The sequence below is a fragment of the Herpailurus yagouaroundi genome, unplaced genomic scaffold (genome assembly GCF_014898765.1).
Source record: "Herpailurus yagouaroundi ecotype Mexico unplaced genomic scaffold, PumYag 198, whole genome shotgun sequence".
Lineage (NCBI taxonomy): Eukaryota > Metazoa > Chordata > Mammalia > Carnivora > Felidae > Herpailurus > Herpailurus yagouaroundi.
The window spans coordinates 31,536,998-31,550,921 of NW_024412429.1; the positions used below are offsets into that span (position 1 = coordinate 31,536,998).

The 13,924-nt window shown below is 39.1% G+C and overlaps 1 protein-coding gene across 11 annotated transcripts in view; it reads right to left on the reverse strand.

Annotated features, from left to right (window-relative positions):
• The window catches only part of TBPL1 (TATA-box binding protein like 1), a 37,015-nt gene that overhangs the window by 7,948 nt on the left and 15,143 nt on the right, over nt 1-13,924 (reverse strand). For all 11 annotated transcript variants that reach the window (XM_040449139.1, XM_040449140.1, XM_040449138.1 and 8 more), the window contains one exon: nt 385-563. In XM_040449139.1, the coding sequence (XP_040305073.1) occupies nt 385-519 (135 nt within the window). In that variant the 5' untranslated portion in view covers nt 520-563. The remainder of the gene's footprint in view (nt 1-384; nt 564-13,924) is intronic.

Here is a 13,924-nt window from a genome sequence, read left to right on the forward strand (position 1 = left end):
CAACATACTACAAAAAATCACAACATATGTATTAGGACCTCATTTGTATCATGCATCATTCATGCAACTAAAAAATTATATTTGAATTAAGTATACACCACTGTACAGATATCCCCTTCTTCAGTTAAAAGAAATTAAGAGAAAAAAATGTCTAGTAGCCTGTGAATTCTTTGCTAAGACTTAGAGATGTGTATATGCAAAAGGTGGCACTTCATGGGAGCGGGGGGGGGGCGCTTCTACAGGGCTCCATATTGTACTGAGTACAGCCGGCACTTGGTAATAAGGTGCTCTGAAACTATCGGTAAGTGAATATATTTTAGTATGTCATTTATAGCACTACAAAACCAGTCTATGTAGCCCACACGCCAAAATTTAGATACTTACTCCAACATCACGCTTATAAATTACATTTGCTCCCTCCAAAGCAATCTTCCTTAAGTTCAAATGGCATCTTGTTCTAAAAACACAGACTACATTTGTAATTAGAATGTCCAATGCAACATCACTGTCTGCATCCATTGGGGTAGTTTAAAAACTGAGCTTCCCACCACGAAGATCACATCCTGAGAAAGAAAACAAAATAAAGTAATTACACTTAAATATCCTGTTAATTTATTTTTCATAAATAGTCTTGAAAATTAAAATATAAGAAATGAATTACACTATTTAGTTTTCAAATATGACTCAAACCAAATCATGTCCCTTCTTTTCCTCACTAAAAATGTCATTTTTTTTTTCAATGTTTTTATTTATTTTTGGGACAGAGAGAGACAGAGCATGAATGGGGGAGGGGCAGAGAGAGAGGGAGACACAGAATCGGAAACAGGCTCCAGGCTCTGAGCCATCAGCCCAGAGCCTGACGCGGGGCTCGAACTCACGGAGCGCGAGATCGTGACCTGGCTGAAGTCGGACACTTAACCGACTGCGCCACCCAGGGGCCCCTAAAAATGTCATTTTTAAAAAGATAACAAACATGTCGTACAGAATCTTTCAAAATCCGGACCTTTTATTCCTTACAATTAATAAGTAACATTTACGTGCCAGGAGCCTACCAGACTTCTCTCCTGCTACTTCCCTTTACAACCACTATGTTTCAGGTGTATCATAATTATGGCAATTCTCCAAACACACCAAGTTTAAGGGTGGGACTTTGTGGTCCCAATGTCCAATCATTAGTGGTACTGTAACCCGCCTCATACAACTTGCCAGGGTGAAAAGAAGGATGACCTGTCTTTCCTCTATTTTAGGTAACTGACTTACCTGTTTAAAGAAGCAGAAATATTAATTATAATATTAATAGATTTTTCTCATTTACTAGTCAGCCATTCATTATTCACTTACTGAATACCTTCTATGCACTGAGGACACCAGGAAAAAAATGAATAAGGCAAAATCTTTTGTCATCAAGGAGCTCACAAGTCTACGAGTGTAGGAAGAAGCTCTCACAAATAGCACACCATTTTCGTCAGGATCAGTCTTTCAAGGTCTGTATCCTTTTAAAACTATGATACGAGCACTTCTATAAATGAACCAACAAAAAAGAGCCCCAGTTTTTACCAGTAAGCATATGACCCATTTCCAGTTAAAAAATTCTGACCAGGTTTCCACATCTTAAAAAACAAGTAATGGTAATTTAGTTCACCTAACCCACAAAGAGAATACCAGAAAACAGTAACAATACCATTGTAATGATCTTGGGGATCCCTTGCAGCTACAATATGATAAACTAGTATTCTATATAAGGATTCAAATTATTGTATGACTAAAACAACGAAGATGCCAAGGGTCCCGATAAAGAAAATTCAAGCTTGTTTTCCTGCCGTTTGGGATCTGACAGAACACAAGTCAGACCAGACCTGTGGCAACTCTCTAGGATGATGGAGCCTTCAGTTCTGTGCACCACCTGTATCTCCGCTTCACCAATTTCTGACTTTTATGTTCCCTTCAATCTGCTTATCTCCTTGTTTTGTTGTTTTCTGTGTATCTCTAAGTCAACTCAAATAATTATTACGTACAAGGGATGGGGCAGGAGTAGCAGTGCATATACAAGTAGACGGATTACTAAAGAGGATGCAGGCAGTTATCAACACTCATCTTAAACAGCAGGATCAATATCCTGACTCCCCACACACCAGGTACGAGAACCTGAAAAAGGTATGCAATCTATCTGTGCCTCGGTTTTCTCATTTGTGGCATGGAATATAGTGTCCTACTAGAACGTGTTGTGGGGATTATACAGAGTGTATAAAAAGTACTTAGCATACATATTTGGCAATAACACAAAAATGACAGTTAATATAGATAAAATAATCAATAAGCAGAGATCTCTTACTACCATTTCCCATGATTATATTATAGCCCAGATGCTGAGCCATATAGACCTCACCAGGTTTTCTACTTTCCTGTAAAAACTATGAAATAACTGAGGTAAAGAGGCTCTTAGCTGCATACCCCAACATCCATTCCACCCTTCCTGCACAGTGAACAGAACCCAGGTGTCTGGGAGAAATAAAATACTATACATACTTTCAAGGCTCCCTGGGAACAGGTAGAGCCAAGGGGCCACACGATCCTGTCACGATTAACGAAATGTAAAATGAAATGGTTTTGTATCTTTTGCGAAGAAAAGATTGCTTAGAGTGACCAAACTAAGCCAGCCAAGACCCCTTTTGCCTTTCTACCCTTCTTCACTTTTATTGCCTGGACTTTAGATGTAAGAATTGGGAGCTCAAGTAGCCATCTGATCATGAGACTATGAGATAAGGGCAGTGGAACAGTAAGACAGAGCAAGCCAGAGTCCCTAATCCAATGGAATTCCTTATTACCCCTGTACTTCCTAATTCCAGACTTGATGAAGGTGGGAGAAAAATCAATTTCCATCTCAAGGCCCTCACCTGCTGAATTTCTGTCATATGCAGCCAAGCCTAATCCTAACAGATGCACATCCCAAGAGACAGGCTACAGAAAGCACTACTTAAAAAGAAACTCGTATGAAGAAACTGTCAAATTTACTGTTTCACACAGATTTTGTTTTTTACATTACAACAAATTAAAACAAATTAAGGCGAGAATACCAGGACAATATGTAGGGTAAAAATAAGTCAAGAAAGTAGGTATAAAGCAAATCTCGGTGACTGCAAAGAAGACTTGAAATTAATACAATTGTGCCTGTACTTTAGTAACTTAAACTCTAAAAATGAGATCACAGGCATAGTTCATCCTAAGTTACTCAATGTTCATATTTTAGATGAATATAACCTGGCAAGCAGCCTCAGAAAACACTATTGCTTTAATACGTTTTAAATCAAGGACAGAATATGGAGTCAGTACTTAAAAAAGAATCAGGCGGGGCACCTGGGTGGCTCAGTCGGTTAAGCGGCCCACTTCGGCTCAGGTCACGATCTTGCGGTCTGTGAGTTCGAGCCCCGCGTCGGGCTCTGTGCTGACAGCTCAGAGCCTGGAGCCTGTTTCAGATTCTGTGTCTCCCTCTCTCTGCCCCTCCCCCGTTCATGCTCTGTCTCTCTCTGTCTCAAAAATAAATAAACGTTAAAAAAAAAAAATTAAAAAAAAAAAAGAGGCGGGGCGCCTGGGTGGCTCAGTTGGTTAAGCATCCGACTTCAGCTCAGGTCATGATCTCACGGTCCAGGAGTTCGAGCCCCACGTCGGGCTCTGTGCTGACAGCTCAGAGCCTGGAGCCTGTTTCCGATTCTGTGTCTCCCTCTCTCTCTGCCCCTCCCCCGTTCATACTCTGTCTCTCTCTGTCTCAAAAATAAATAAACGTTAAAAAAAATTAAAAAAAAAAAAAAGAGGCATCCTACACGAAAGACTCCACACTTCTGAAGCATTACAAACAAACAAAAAACCTACTTGCAGTCAATTTAGCTATCTTGTAAAACAAGAAAGCAGTGCTGGATATTAACAAAGATTCACCCCACAGCTAACATCATACTCAATGGTGAAAAGCTGAAAGCTTTTCCTCGGAGATCCGGAACAAGTCAAGGATGCCCACTCTCACCATTTGCATTCAACACAATATTGGAAATCCTAGCCAGAGCAGTTAGGCAAGAAAAAGACAATGCATCCAAATTGGAAAGGGAAAAAGTAAAATTGTCACTTTTTGTGGATGGCATGATTTTATATATAGAAAACCCTAAAGACTCCACCAAAAACACTTTTATAACTAATAAATGAATTCAGGAAAAGCTGCCAAGTACAAAATCAATATATAAAATCTGTTCTGTTTCTATATACTAACAACAAACTATCAGAAAGAGAAATTTTAAAAACTCAATTTATAATTGCATCAAAAAGAACAAAATACCTAGGAATAAATTTAAACAAGGAGATGAAAAACCTGTACACTGAAAACTGTAAGACACTGATGAAAGAAAATGAAAAACAAGTAAATGTATATTACATGCTCATCGATTGAAAGAATTAATAGTTAAAATGTCCATACCACTCAAAGCAATCTAGAGATTCAATGCGATCGCTATCAAAATCCCAATGGTATTTTTCACAGAAATAGAACAAACAATCCGAAAATTTGTATGGAACCACACAAGCAATCTTGAGAAAGAACAAAGCTGGACTCCGATTTCAAACTATATTACAAAGCTATAGTAATAGAGATCAGAACAGAATAGAGAGCTCAAAATAAACCCATGCACATTCAGTCAACCGATGTATGAATAAGGAGGCAAGCACACACAATGGTGAACAGTCTCTTCAAAGAGTGGTGCTGAGAAACCCGGGTAGCCACATTCAAAAGAATAAAACTACACTCCTATCTTACACCACACGTAAAAATAACACAAAATGGATTAAAGACTTGAATGTAAAACCTGGAACTATAAAACTAGAAGAAAACGGGTGGTAAGCTCCACGATACCACCAGTCTTCGCACTGAATTTCTGGATCTAACTTTAAAAGCAAAAGCAACAAAAGCAAAAACAAGCGAGCGATACATCAAACTAAAAAGCTTCTGCACAGCAAACAACATGAAAGGCAGCCTACTGAATGCGAGAAAACTGCTGCAAATCATATACTCAGTAAGATGTAAATATCCAGAAAATAAAAAGAACTCTTATAACTCAATAGCAAAAACAACAAACAATCTGACTAAAAAATGGGTAGAGGAACTGAAGAGACATTTTTCCAAAGAAGGCATACAGATAGCCAACAGGCACATGAAAAGATATTCAATCAACATCGCTAATCATCAGGGAAAAGCAACTCAAAACCACAAGGAGAGATCACTGCACATGTGTTAGAATGGTTGTTAACAAAAAGACACACAATAACAGGCGCTGGTGAGGATGTGGAGAGAAGGGAAAGCTTGTTCACTGTTGGTGGGAATGTAAACTGGTGCAGCTACTGTGGAAACAGTATGGAGGTCCCTCAAAAAATTAAAAACGATCCAACAATTCCACTTTTGGACAGTCATCTGAAGGGGAAACATTAATTTGAAAAGATATATGCACCCCTACATTCATCACAGTATTATTTACAATAGCCAAGCTATGGAAGTAACCTAAATGTCCACTGATGGGTGAATGCATAAAAAAAGATGTGGCATATATACAAAATGGAATACTTCTCGGCCATAAAAAAGAAAACAAATATAAACGACTTAAGCATTCGATCCAAGAAATCAAGTATAGGACAAATATAAATGACTTCAGCATTCGATCCAAGAAATCAAGCAAATGACAACCACAAAATAGAAGGAAGAAAATGGTAAATGAAAGTAGAAATAATATAACTAAAAAAGCAAACATGGTAGAAATAAAAGAAAAATTCAACTCCAAGTTTTGAAATGTAAAAGATTCCAATAGTTTTTTCATATAGGAATATGAAAAAGTTAATTTCTTCAATTTTTTGTATAGTCTAAAAAAACAACATAAATATTAGAATCTTTATACAGTATAGAAAAATAACATATATATTAGAGAAAAACAACATATATATGAAAAGCACAGTTAACTCTATTTTGATTCAAATACAATTATCAATGACTTTCTCACTGCACAGGACCTAACATTAAGGCATGGCTTAATCAGGTGTTTCGTCCTGTGCTCCAAGTATGCCTACTATGAGTTGTCAAATATTTCCTCCTAATAAAAAGCAGAATTCAAAACTGCCCCTGCCCTAACTTCAGGAACTATCATATTTCTAAGCTTCTTATTAAGTCCATTACAGTTGTGGCCAAAAGCACAAACTTCCAGTTATAAAACCAGTAAGTCCTGGAGAGATAATGTACAGCTTGGCGACTAGAGTTAGTACTACCATATGGTATATTTGAAAGCTAAGAGAGTAGATCTCATCACAAGAAAATAAATGTGTAACTATGTGTGGTGACGGATGCTAATGACATAGTGTGGTTGTTATTTTGCAATTCATATATATATACACACACGCACACACACACATATATATACACATATACACACCTATATACATATATATATTTTTTAAATCATTAAGTTGTATACCTGAAACATATTATATGTCAATTGTATCTCAATAAAAATTTTTAAATAGTCTTAGAAAAAATTCCTCATAGAGGCTGAAGCAGCTTCTTCCTCACTCAATGATTTTATGGATAAGAACACATTGTGTGTTTTAGGTTCTCTGACTTTTCAGTGGTATATTCAAAAACATTACTTCAGTAACCCTCACAAACTGCAACCTTAAAGCATTACTTGGAAAACACCGCCACCTCCTGGCTTTTAAGACAAATTGCATCAAAGACTACAGGTGATAGCGTGGGTTTGGTTCTAGACCACCATGATGAAGCGGGTAACTCAATAAAGCAAGTCAAATAAACGTTCTGGTTTCTCAGTGCATATAAGTTATGTTTACACCATACTATACTCTATTAATTATACAACAGCATTATATCTAAAATCATCAATGTATAAACCTTATTTTAAAAGTACTTTATTGCTAAAAAATGTTAACCATCTGAGCTTTCAGCAAGTCAATCTTTTTGCTGGCGGAAAGGAAAAGGAGAACATGGAAAGTTCTGCCTCCATGTTGATGGCTGCTGACTGATCAGAGTGAAGCAGTTGGGGTGAAGATTGGGGTGATTGCGGCAATTTCTTTAAGACAATAAAGTTTGCCACATGGATCTGATCTTCCCTTCATGAACGATTTCCCTATAGTAGGTGATGCATTCCCTATAGTAGGTAGCCACTGTCGAACTTCTTTCAAAATTGAAGTCAGTCCTCTCAATCCATTAAACCTACTGCATTATCAGCTAAATTCATGTAATATTCTAAATCCTCTGTTGGTCACTTCAATAATCTTCACGGCATCTTCACCAAGAGTAGACTCCATCTCAGGAAACCACCTTCTTGGCTCTTCCCTAAGAAGCGACTCGTCAGCCATTTAAGATTGACCATGAGATTGCAGCAATTCAGTTCCATCTTCAGGCTCCACTTCTTTTTAATTTTTTTTTAATGTTTATTTATTTTTGAGACAGAGAGAGACAGAGCATGAATGGGGGGAGGGTCAGAGAGAGAGGGAGACACAGAATCGGAAGCAGGCTCCAGGCTCTGAGCTGTCAGCACAGAGCCCGATGCGGGGCTTGAACTTGGGAACCATGAGATCATGACCTGAGCTGAAGTCGGACACTCAAGCGACTGAGCCACCCAGGCGCCCCCAGGCTCCACTTCTAATTCTAGTTCTCCTGCTGTTTCCACCACACCTGCAGTTACTTCCTCCACTTTAGTACTGAGCCCCTTAAAGTCATCCATGAGGATTGAAACCAACTTCTTCCAAACTCCTCTTAATGTTGATATTGTGACCTCTTCCCATGAATCATGAATGTTCTTAATGGCATCTAGAATGGTGAATCCTTTACAGAAGGTTTTCAATGTACTTTTTCCAGATCCATCAGAGGAATCACTATCTGGGGCAGTTCCATAGCCTTATGGAAATGTATTTCTTAAACAATAAGACTTGCAAGTTGAACTGACTCCTTGATCCATGGGCTACAGAATGGATGGTGTGGTAGCAGGCATAAAACGACATTAATTTCATTGCACATCTCCACCAGAGCTCTTGGGTAACCAGGCGCACTGTCAATGAGCAGTAATATTTTGAAAAGAATCTTTTTTTCTGAGCAGTAGGTCTTAACAGTGGGCTTAAAACATTCATAAACCATGTTGCAAATAGATGTGCTTTCACCCAAACTTTATTGTTCCATTTATAGAGCACAGGCAGAGTAGATTCTCTTAAAGGTCCTAGGATTTTTGGGATAGTACATGAGCACTGGCTTCAACTGAAAGTCACCAGCAATATCAGCCCCCAACAGGAGAGCCAGTCTATCCTTTGAAGCTAGCATTGACTTCTCTCTAGCTATGAAATCCTTAAACAGCATTCCATTGCAATCAAAAGCTATTTTGTGTATATTTAAAATCTGTTGTTTAATGTAACCATCTTCATTATCTTAGTTAGATCTTCTGGATAACTTGCTTCAGTTTCTACATCACCGCTTGCTGCTTCACCCTGCTTTTAGGTCATGGAAATGGCTTCTTTCCTTAAATGCACCAACCTCTGTGAGCTTCAAACTTTCTTCTCCGGCTTCCTCATCTTTCTCAGCCTTCACAGAATTGAAGAGAGTTAGGGCCTTGCTCTGGATCAGGCTTTGGCTTAAGGGAATGTCGGGGCTGGTACAACCTTCTATCCAGACCACTACAATTTTCTCTGTATCAGCAATACAGTTGTTTTACTTTCGTACCATTAGTGTGTTTACTGGAGCAGCAGTCTTAATTTCCTTCAAGAACGTTTCCTTTGCGGTCACAACTTGACTAACTGGCACAAGAGATCTAGCTTTTGGCCTACTGCAGCTTTTGACACTCACGAAGCGTAATCGTATCTCGCTTTTGATTTCAAGGGAGTGTAATTCTTCCTTTCACTTGAACACTTAGAGGTCATCAGAGGGCTACAAACTGACCTAATTTCAATACTGTTGTGTTTCAGGGCACGGGGGGGGGGGGGGGGGGAGGAGACAGACAGGGGGCGACCAGTTGGTGGAGCAGACACACCCGATACGTCTCAAGTCTGTCACCTTAAACGGGAGCATTTCGCGGGGCCCCAAAACAACTACAGAGTAACAGCAAAGATCACTGATCACCATAACAAACACAGTAATAATGCGTAAGTCTGAAACACTGAGGGAATCATCTAACTGTTGGAAAGATGGTGCCAACAGATTTGCTTGGTGCAAGGTTGTCACAAACCTTCCGTCTGCCAAAAACGCGGTATCTGTGGAGCGCATTAAGACCAGTAATAGCTCTAGTACATTTTATACTTTCCACACCAGGAAAGATATTGAAACTGAAAGGCCACAAAAAACACTCTTCATAAAAACAAGGCAAAAATACCCCCAAAACCTAATAAAAGGCCAGAAGAACAAAACGAAACAAACAGAGCACAGAAAAATAACATCTTAGCTACTCCGAGGATATTCAAGTTGCATCTGAGGACACCGGGAGAGTGGCCTCCAACACTTTAACCACAAGATCACCCTCCATGATTTGAGAAATGGCAAAAGTAGGGGAAGACTGGATTTAGACCCATTTGCACACAACATGAACACTCACGGTCTCCTGGAGATTGCTCTTTTCTACAGGTGAGGCATGCCATCCAAAGTAACCTCATATTCTTCATAAAGCTCTCAAAATAGCACATCGGGACACAGACGTTGTGTCCTGACTCCAACAGACGACTTGACAGTCCCTCAGCACACGCCTGTAACCCAGCTAACGTTGTGCCTTTGAAAAAGCCAACGTTTGGGGCGCCTGGGTGGCGCAGTCGGTTAAGCGTCCGACTTCAGCCAGGTCACGATCTCGCGGTCCGTGAGTTCGAGCCCCGCGTCAGGCTCTGGGCTGATGGCTCAGAGCCTGGAGCCTGTTTCCGATTCTGTGTCTCCCTCTCTCTCTGCCCCTTCCCCGTTCATGATCTGTCTCTCTCTGTCCCAAAAATAAATAAACGTTGAAAAAAAAATTTTTTAAAAAAAAGAAAAAGCCAACGTTCTTTCACATCTGTTTCATGGGACAGGAGAAACCTTACTTCTTCCCTTTCTCGTCTGGAAACTGGCGGTATCACCGCAACCCCCCCACCAAGGTGCTGTGAAGGATTAAGTACGGTTATCTATGTCCATACAGCACACAGCATGCATTAATTAAATGACAGCTATTACTGCTTGATGGATTCACAGGTAGTTGAATTTTATAACCAAGTAGTATTATTTCATGAACCGATGCAAACCTTGAGAAGCCATATTAACAGAGAGAAAAAAATGGGAGATCGCCGCAGATTAGGCAGGGGTCAGCAAATTATACAATGGGCCAGTGGCCATTTTGTAAAAAAAGTTTTATTGGAACATGCCATGCTCCAGTGTTACCTAATGACCACGTGGCACAACTGAGCAGTTATGACAAAAACCAGATGACCCACAAGTCTAAAACAGTTACCATCCGGTCTTTAAGGAAAAAAAAAAAAAAGTCTGTTAATTCCTGGGCTGGCCCAATTAGGCTGTATCAATAAAATAAAATGCAACACTGATAAATTTTAAAGCCTACTTTTTTTTTTATTTTTTGAGACAGAAAGAGACAGAACATGAACGGAGGAGGGTCAGAGAGAGGGAGACACAGAATCTGAAGCAGACACCAGGCTCCGAGCTGTCAGCACAGAGCCTGACGCGGGGCTCAAACTCATGGACTGTGAGATCATGACCTGAGCTGAAGTCGGATGCTTAACCGACTGAGCCACCCAGGCCCCCCACTTAACATTTTTATTAAAATACATAAAATATGTTTGTCATGGTCCTTGATTGAACACTGGTTTGAACAAACCAGTTGTAGGAAATATTTGAGGGACATCAGTATGGATCTGAGTGATACGTATATCGGGGAGTTACTGTTCATTTCGTTATGTGCAATGACAGACTAGTTACATAGACCAATATGCTTTTTTTTTAGAGACACTACCAAAATATTCAGGGAGGCATGTCGTGTTTATAATTTACATTAAAATGCAAGTGTTTTTCATTATCTGAACTCAGTAACAAATAGATTTGTATAAAGTTTCAGATGACTCCCTAGATGCTGGAATCCTGCTACAGGAACCAAACAAATTTGGACAATCTATTCTGGGATACAGAATAGATATGGACAGTAAATATAATTGTATTTTAGGACCAAAAAAATGTCACGCTACTGTTGCATGTCTTAACAATTGTTAAATGTACGTGATAGACATACGGATGGGTATTCATTATACTATTCTCCCTTTAATTCTCTCTGAAAATTTCCATAATAATTTTTTTAATGTTTATTTGTCTTTGAGAGAGAGAGGCAGAGTACGAGCACGGGAGGGACAGAGAGAGAAGGACACACAGAATCCGAAGGAGGCTCCAGGCTGTCAGCACGGAGCCTGACGTGGGACTCGAACCCAGGTCAGATCATGAGCTGAGCCGAAGTTGGATGCTTAACCGACTGAGCCAGCCAGGTGCTTCTCCACAATAATTTTAAAAAGTGTTTAAGAAAAGACTTTACTTCACAGTAGGCCATACTAAGACAACATGAAGTTGTGATTATATTACTTAAAAAACAAACAGAACCTAGGTTAGATAGGAGCACCTACAGCAAAGGAGCGCCTATAGCCTTTTTTGCTACCAAAATGTCTCAATATCCAAACATTGTCATTTAAAGAGGGCAATGATAACCAGATATCCAGAGGGAAGTAGGATGGTATGAGATATAAAAATAGTGTGTGAGGGAAGTCTCAGGACATTTAGCGCAGGAAAGAAAAGATAGCAGTTGTTCTCAAATATCTGAATAAAAAGGAAACTGACAGAACCAGTTAAAGTCACATGGAAGCAGATCTCATGAAGCCACACCGATAAACAAATACCACTGCAAAGCAGGGGACTCCACAGAAGAGAAGTGTCACAAAAGGAGGCGGGGGGGGGGGCGGGGGGGAAGGTGTGGCTAGAGAATTAACCAACAGTTAAGAATGTTATAGAATGAGTCTTCGATTGAGTATAAGATGAGACTAGATGGTTTCTAAGGTCCCACCTAATTCTCAAATCCCAGATTCTAACATCTTAGATGAAGGCAGGCTACTGACAAACTAGGCATTACACACTAAATTTTTATTTCAGTTCTAGAGCTACTGTGTCAGTTTAGTTAAATTAACATCCCAATTCTCAACTTCCCGCTTTGCCTTCAACATGCGTGTATGTTCAAAGGGGCAGCAGAGGGAGAAGACTGGCAGCACTACAGGGCAACAGCACAGGCACATGGACGAAGCTGCAAACCTTGAACCCGTGTGGCAGGGTGACATTCTATCATTCTGTCACCTGGTGCACTTCCGGGACCCATCTTTAGGGCTGGCATTTTTGCATTCTAGCCACAGAAAGAAAATTTTACTAACAGGACGCCTGGCCTAAAAAAAACCCTTGTACTTTCCAAAGGAAAAGCTTATATATTATGCCATCCATATTACATAAAACATTCAACAAGTAAGTATTTAAGTATAAAGCAAAAAGTACTTGATACACAAACCATGATTACATTGAGTTAAACAGAAAGTTAAAGTATCTTCATTACTTTTGCCTCCACCTACTATGACTTAGTCTAAATAACAATTCTGAAGACCAGCAAGCTGGTAGCATTCATGTAAATACCTTGCATCAAAATGAACTGTTACGATTTTTTAAATCTGTATTAAGAAAACTACAAAAATACTGTTTTTATGGGAATTAATTAACAACAAGTGGTGGGTTGCCAGCAACTATCTATTTAAAAAAAATAGTAAGGAAAATTTTTATGTTTCAGTCAGTAAAAATATTTGTGATGGTGCCTAAAAAATAATGGAGGAAAATTTAATTTAATTTAACTTGATGATTTTCTGAATGTGTGCTTAATGAAAGGCAAATCAATGGTTTACACTCAAAGAAAAAGTTCCAGTTAAAACAAAACAAAGTATTTTTGCAATTTAAGAATAATCTAATATCTACCTCATATTAATAATGTTTCAATAGGAGCACACTTAAGAATTTCACTATTTCATCATGTACTAAAATCTATCTATAAAATAAGAGAACTTGGGGGTGCCTGGGTGGCTCAGTTGGTTAAGTGTCTGACTCTTGATTTCAGCTCAGGTCACGATCTAAGGTTTGGACATCAAGCCCCGGGTTGGGCTCCATGCTGAGCATGGAGCTTGCTTAAGATTCTCTCTCTCCCTCTGCCCCTCCCCAGTGCTTGAGCAGAGGCTCTCTTTCTCTCTCTCAGAAATAAAGTAAGAGAACTTGGATCCTAGTGGAAGCTTTGTGAAAGTGGGCTGGCTCTGAACGTTCCTACACTTATTTGCAAAATGCATACACCATTTACTCATCACATGATTTGTTTTGAGAAATTAATGAACACCTCCCAAACCATAATGTGCCCAATTAATGCCATATTAGTCAATGCTAACATCAACTAATGTATTACTGTGGATAACAAGAAAATAAGTATATTTTACTGAATATAACTTGAAATTTGCAGATTCAAACTCAAAAGATGAGAAATTGAATGTACCAATTCCTTATGAAGAACAAAATTTACTTTGGATAGCTTTCTTAGTATTTCAAATAAATGGCCTTAATGCAGGACTTTAAGGAAGATACCACGTCATTTTCCAATCACATACAAAATACTCAAAGAAAAACAAGTCCCACCACAGTTATAATTACTAAGGTCCACCCTCCCCCATGCTCAAAAAGGCACATGTTTTTAGGCTGCTGAATCCTTACATTTATCTGCATATTAAACAAGACTGAGATCACATTTATATTCTGTCATAGCTCGCCAACAAAGTATTCTGAAAAGGTCTTTGACAATCTGAGATACAAGAAAAACCAATAGTG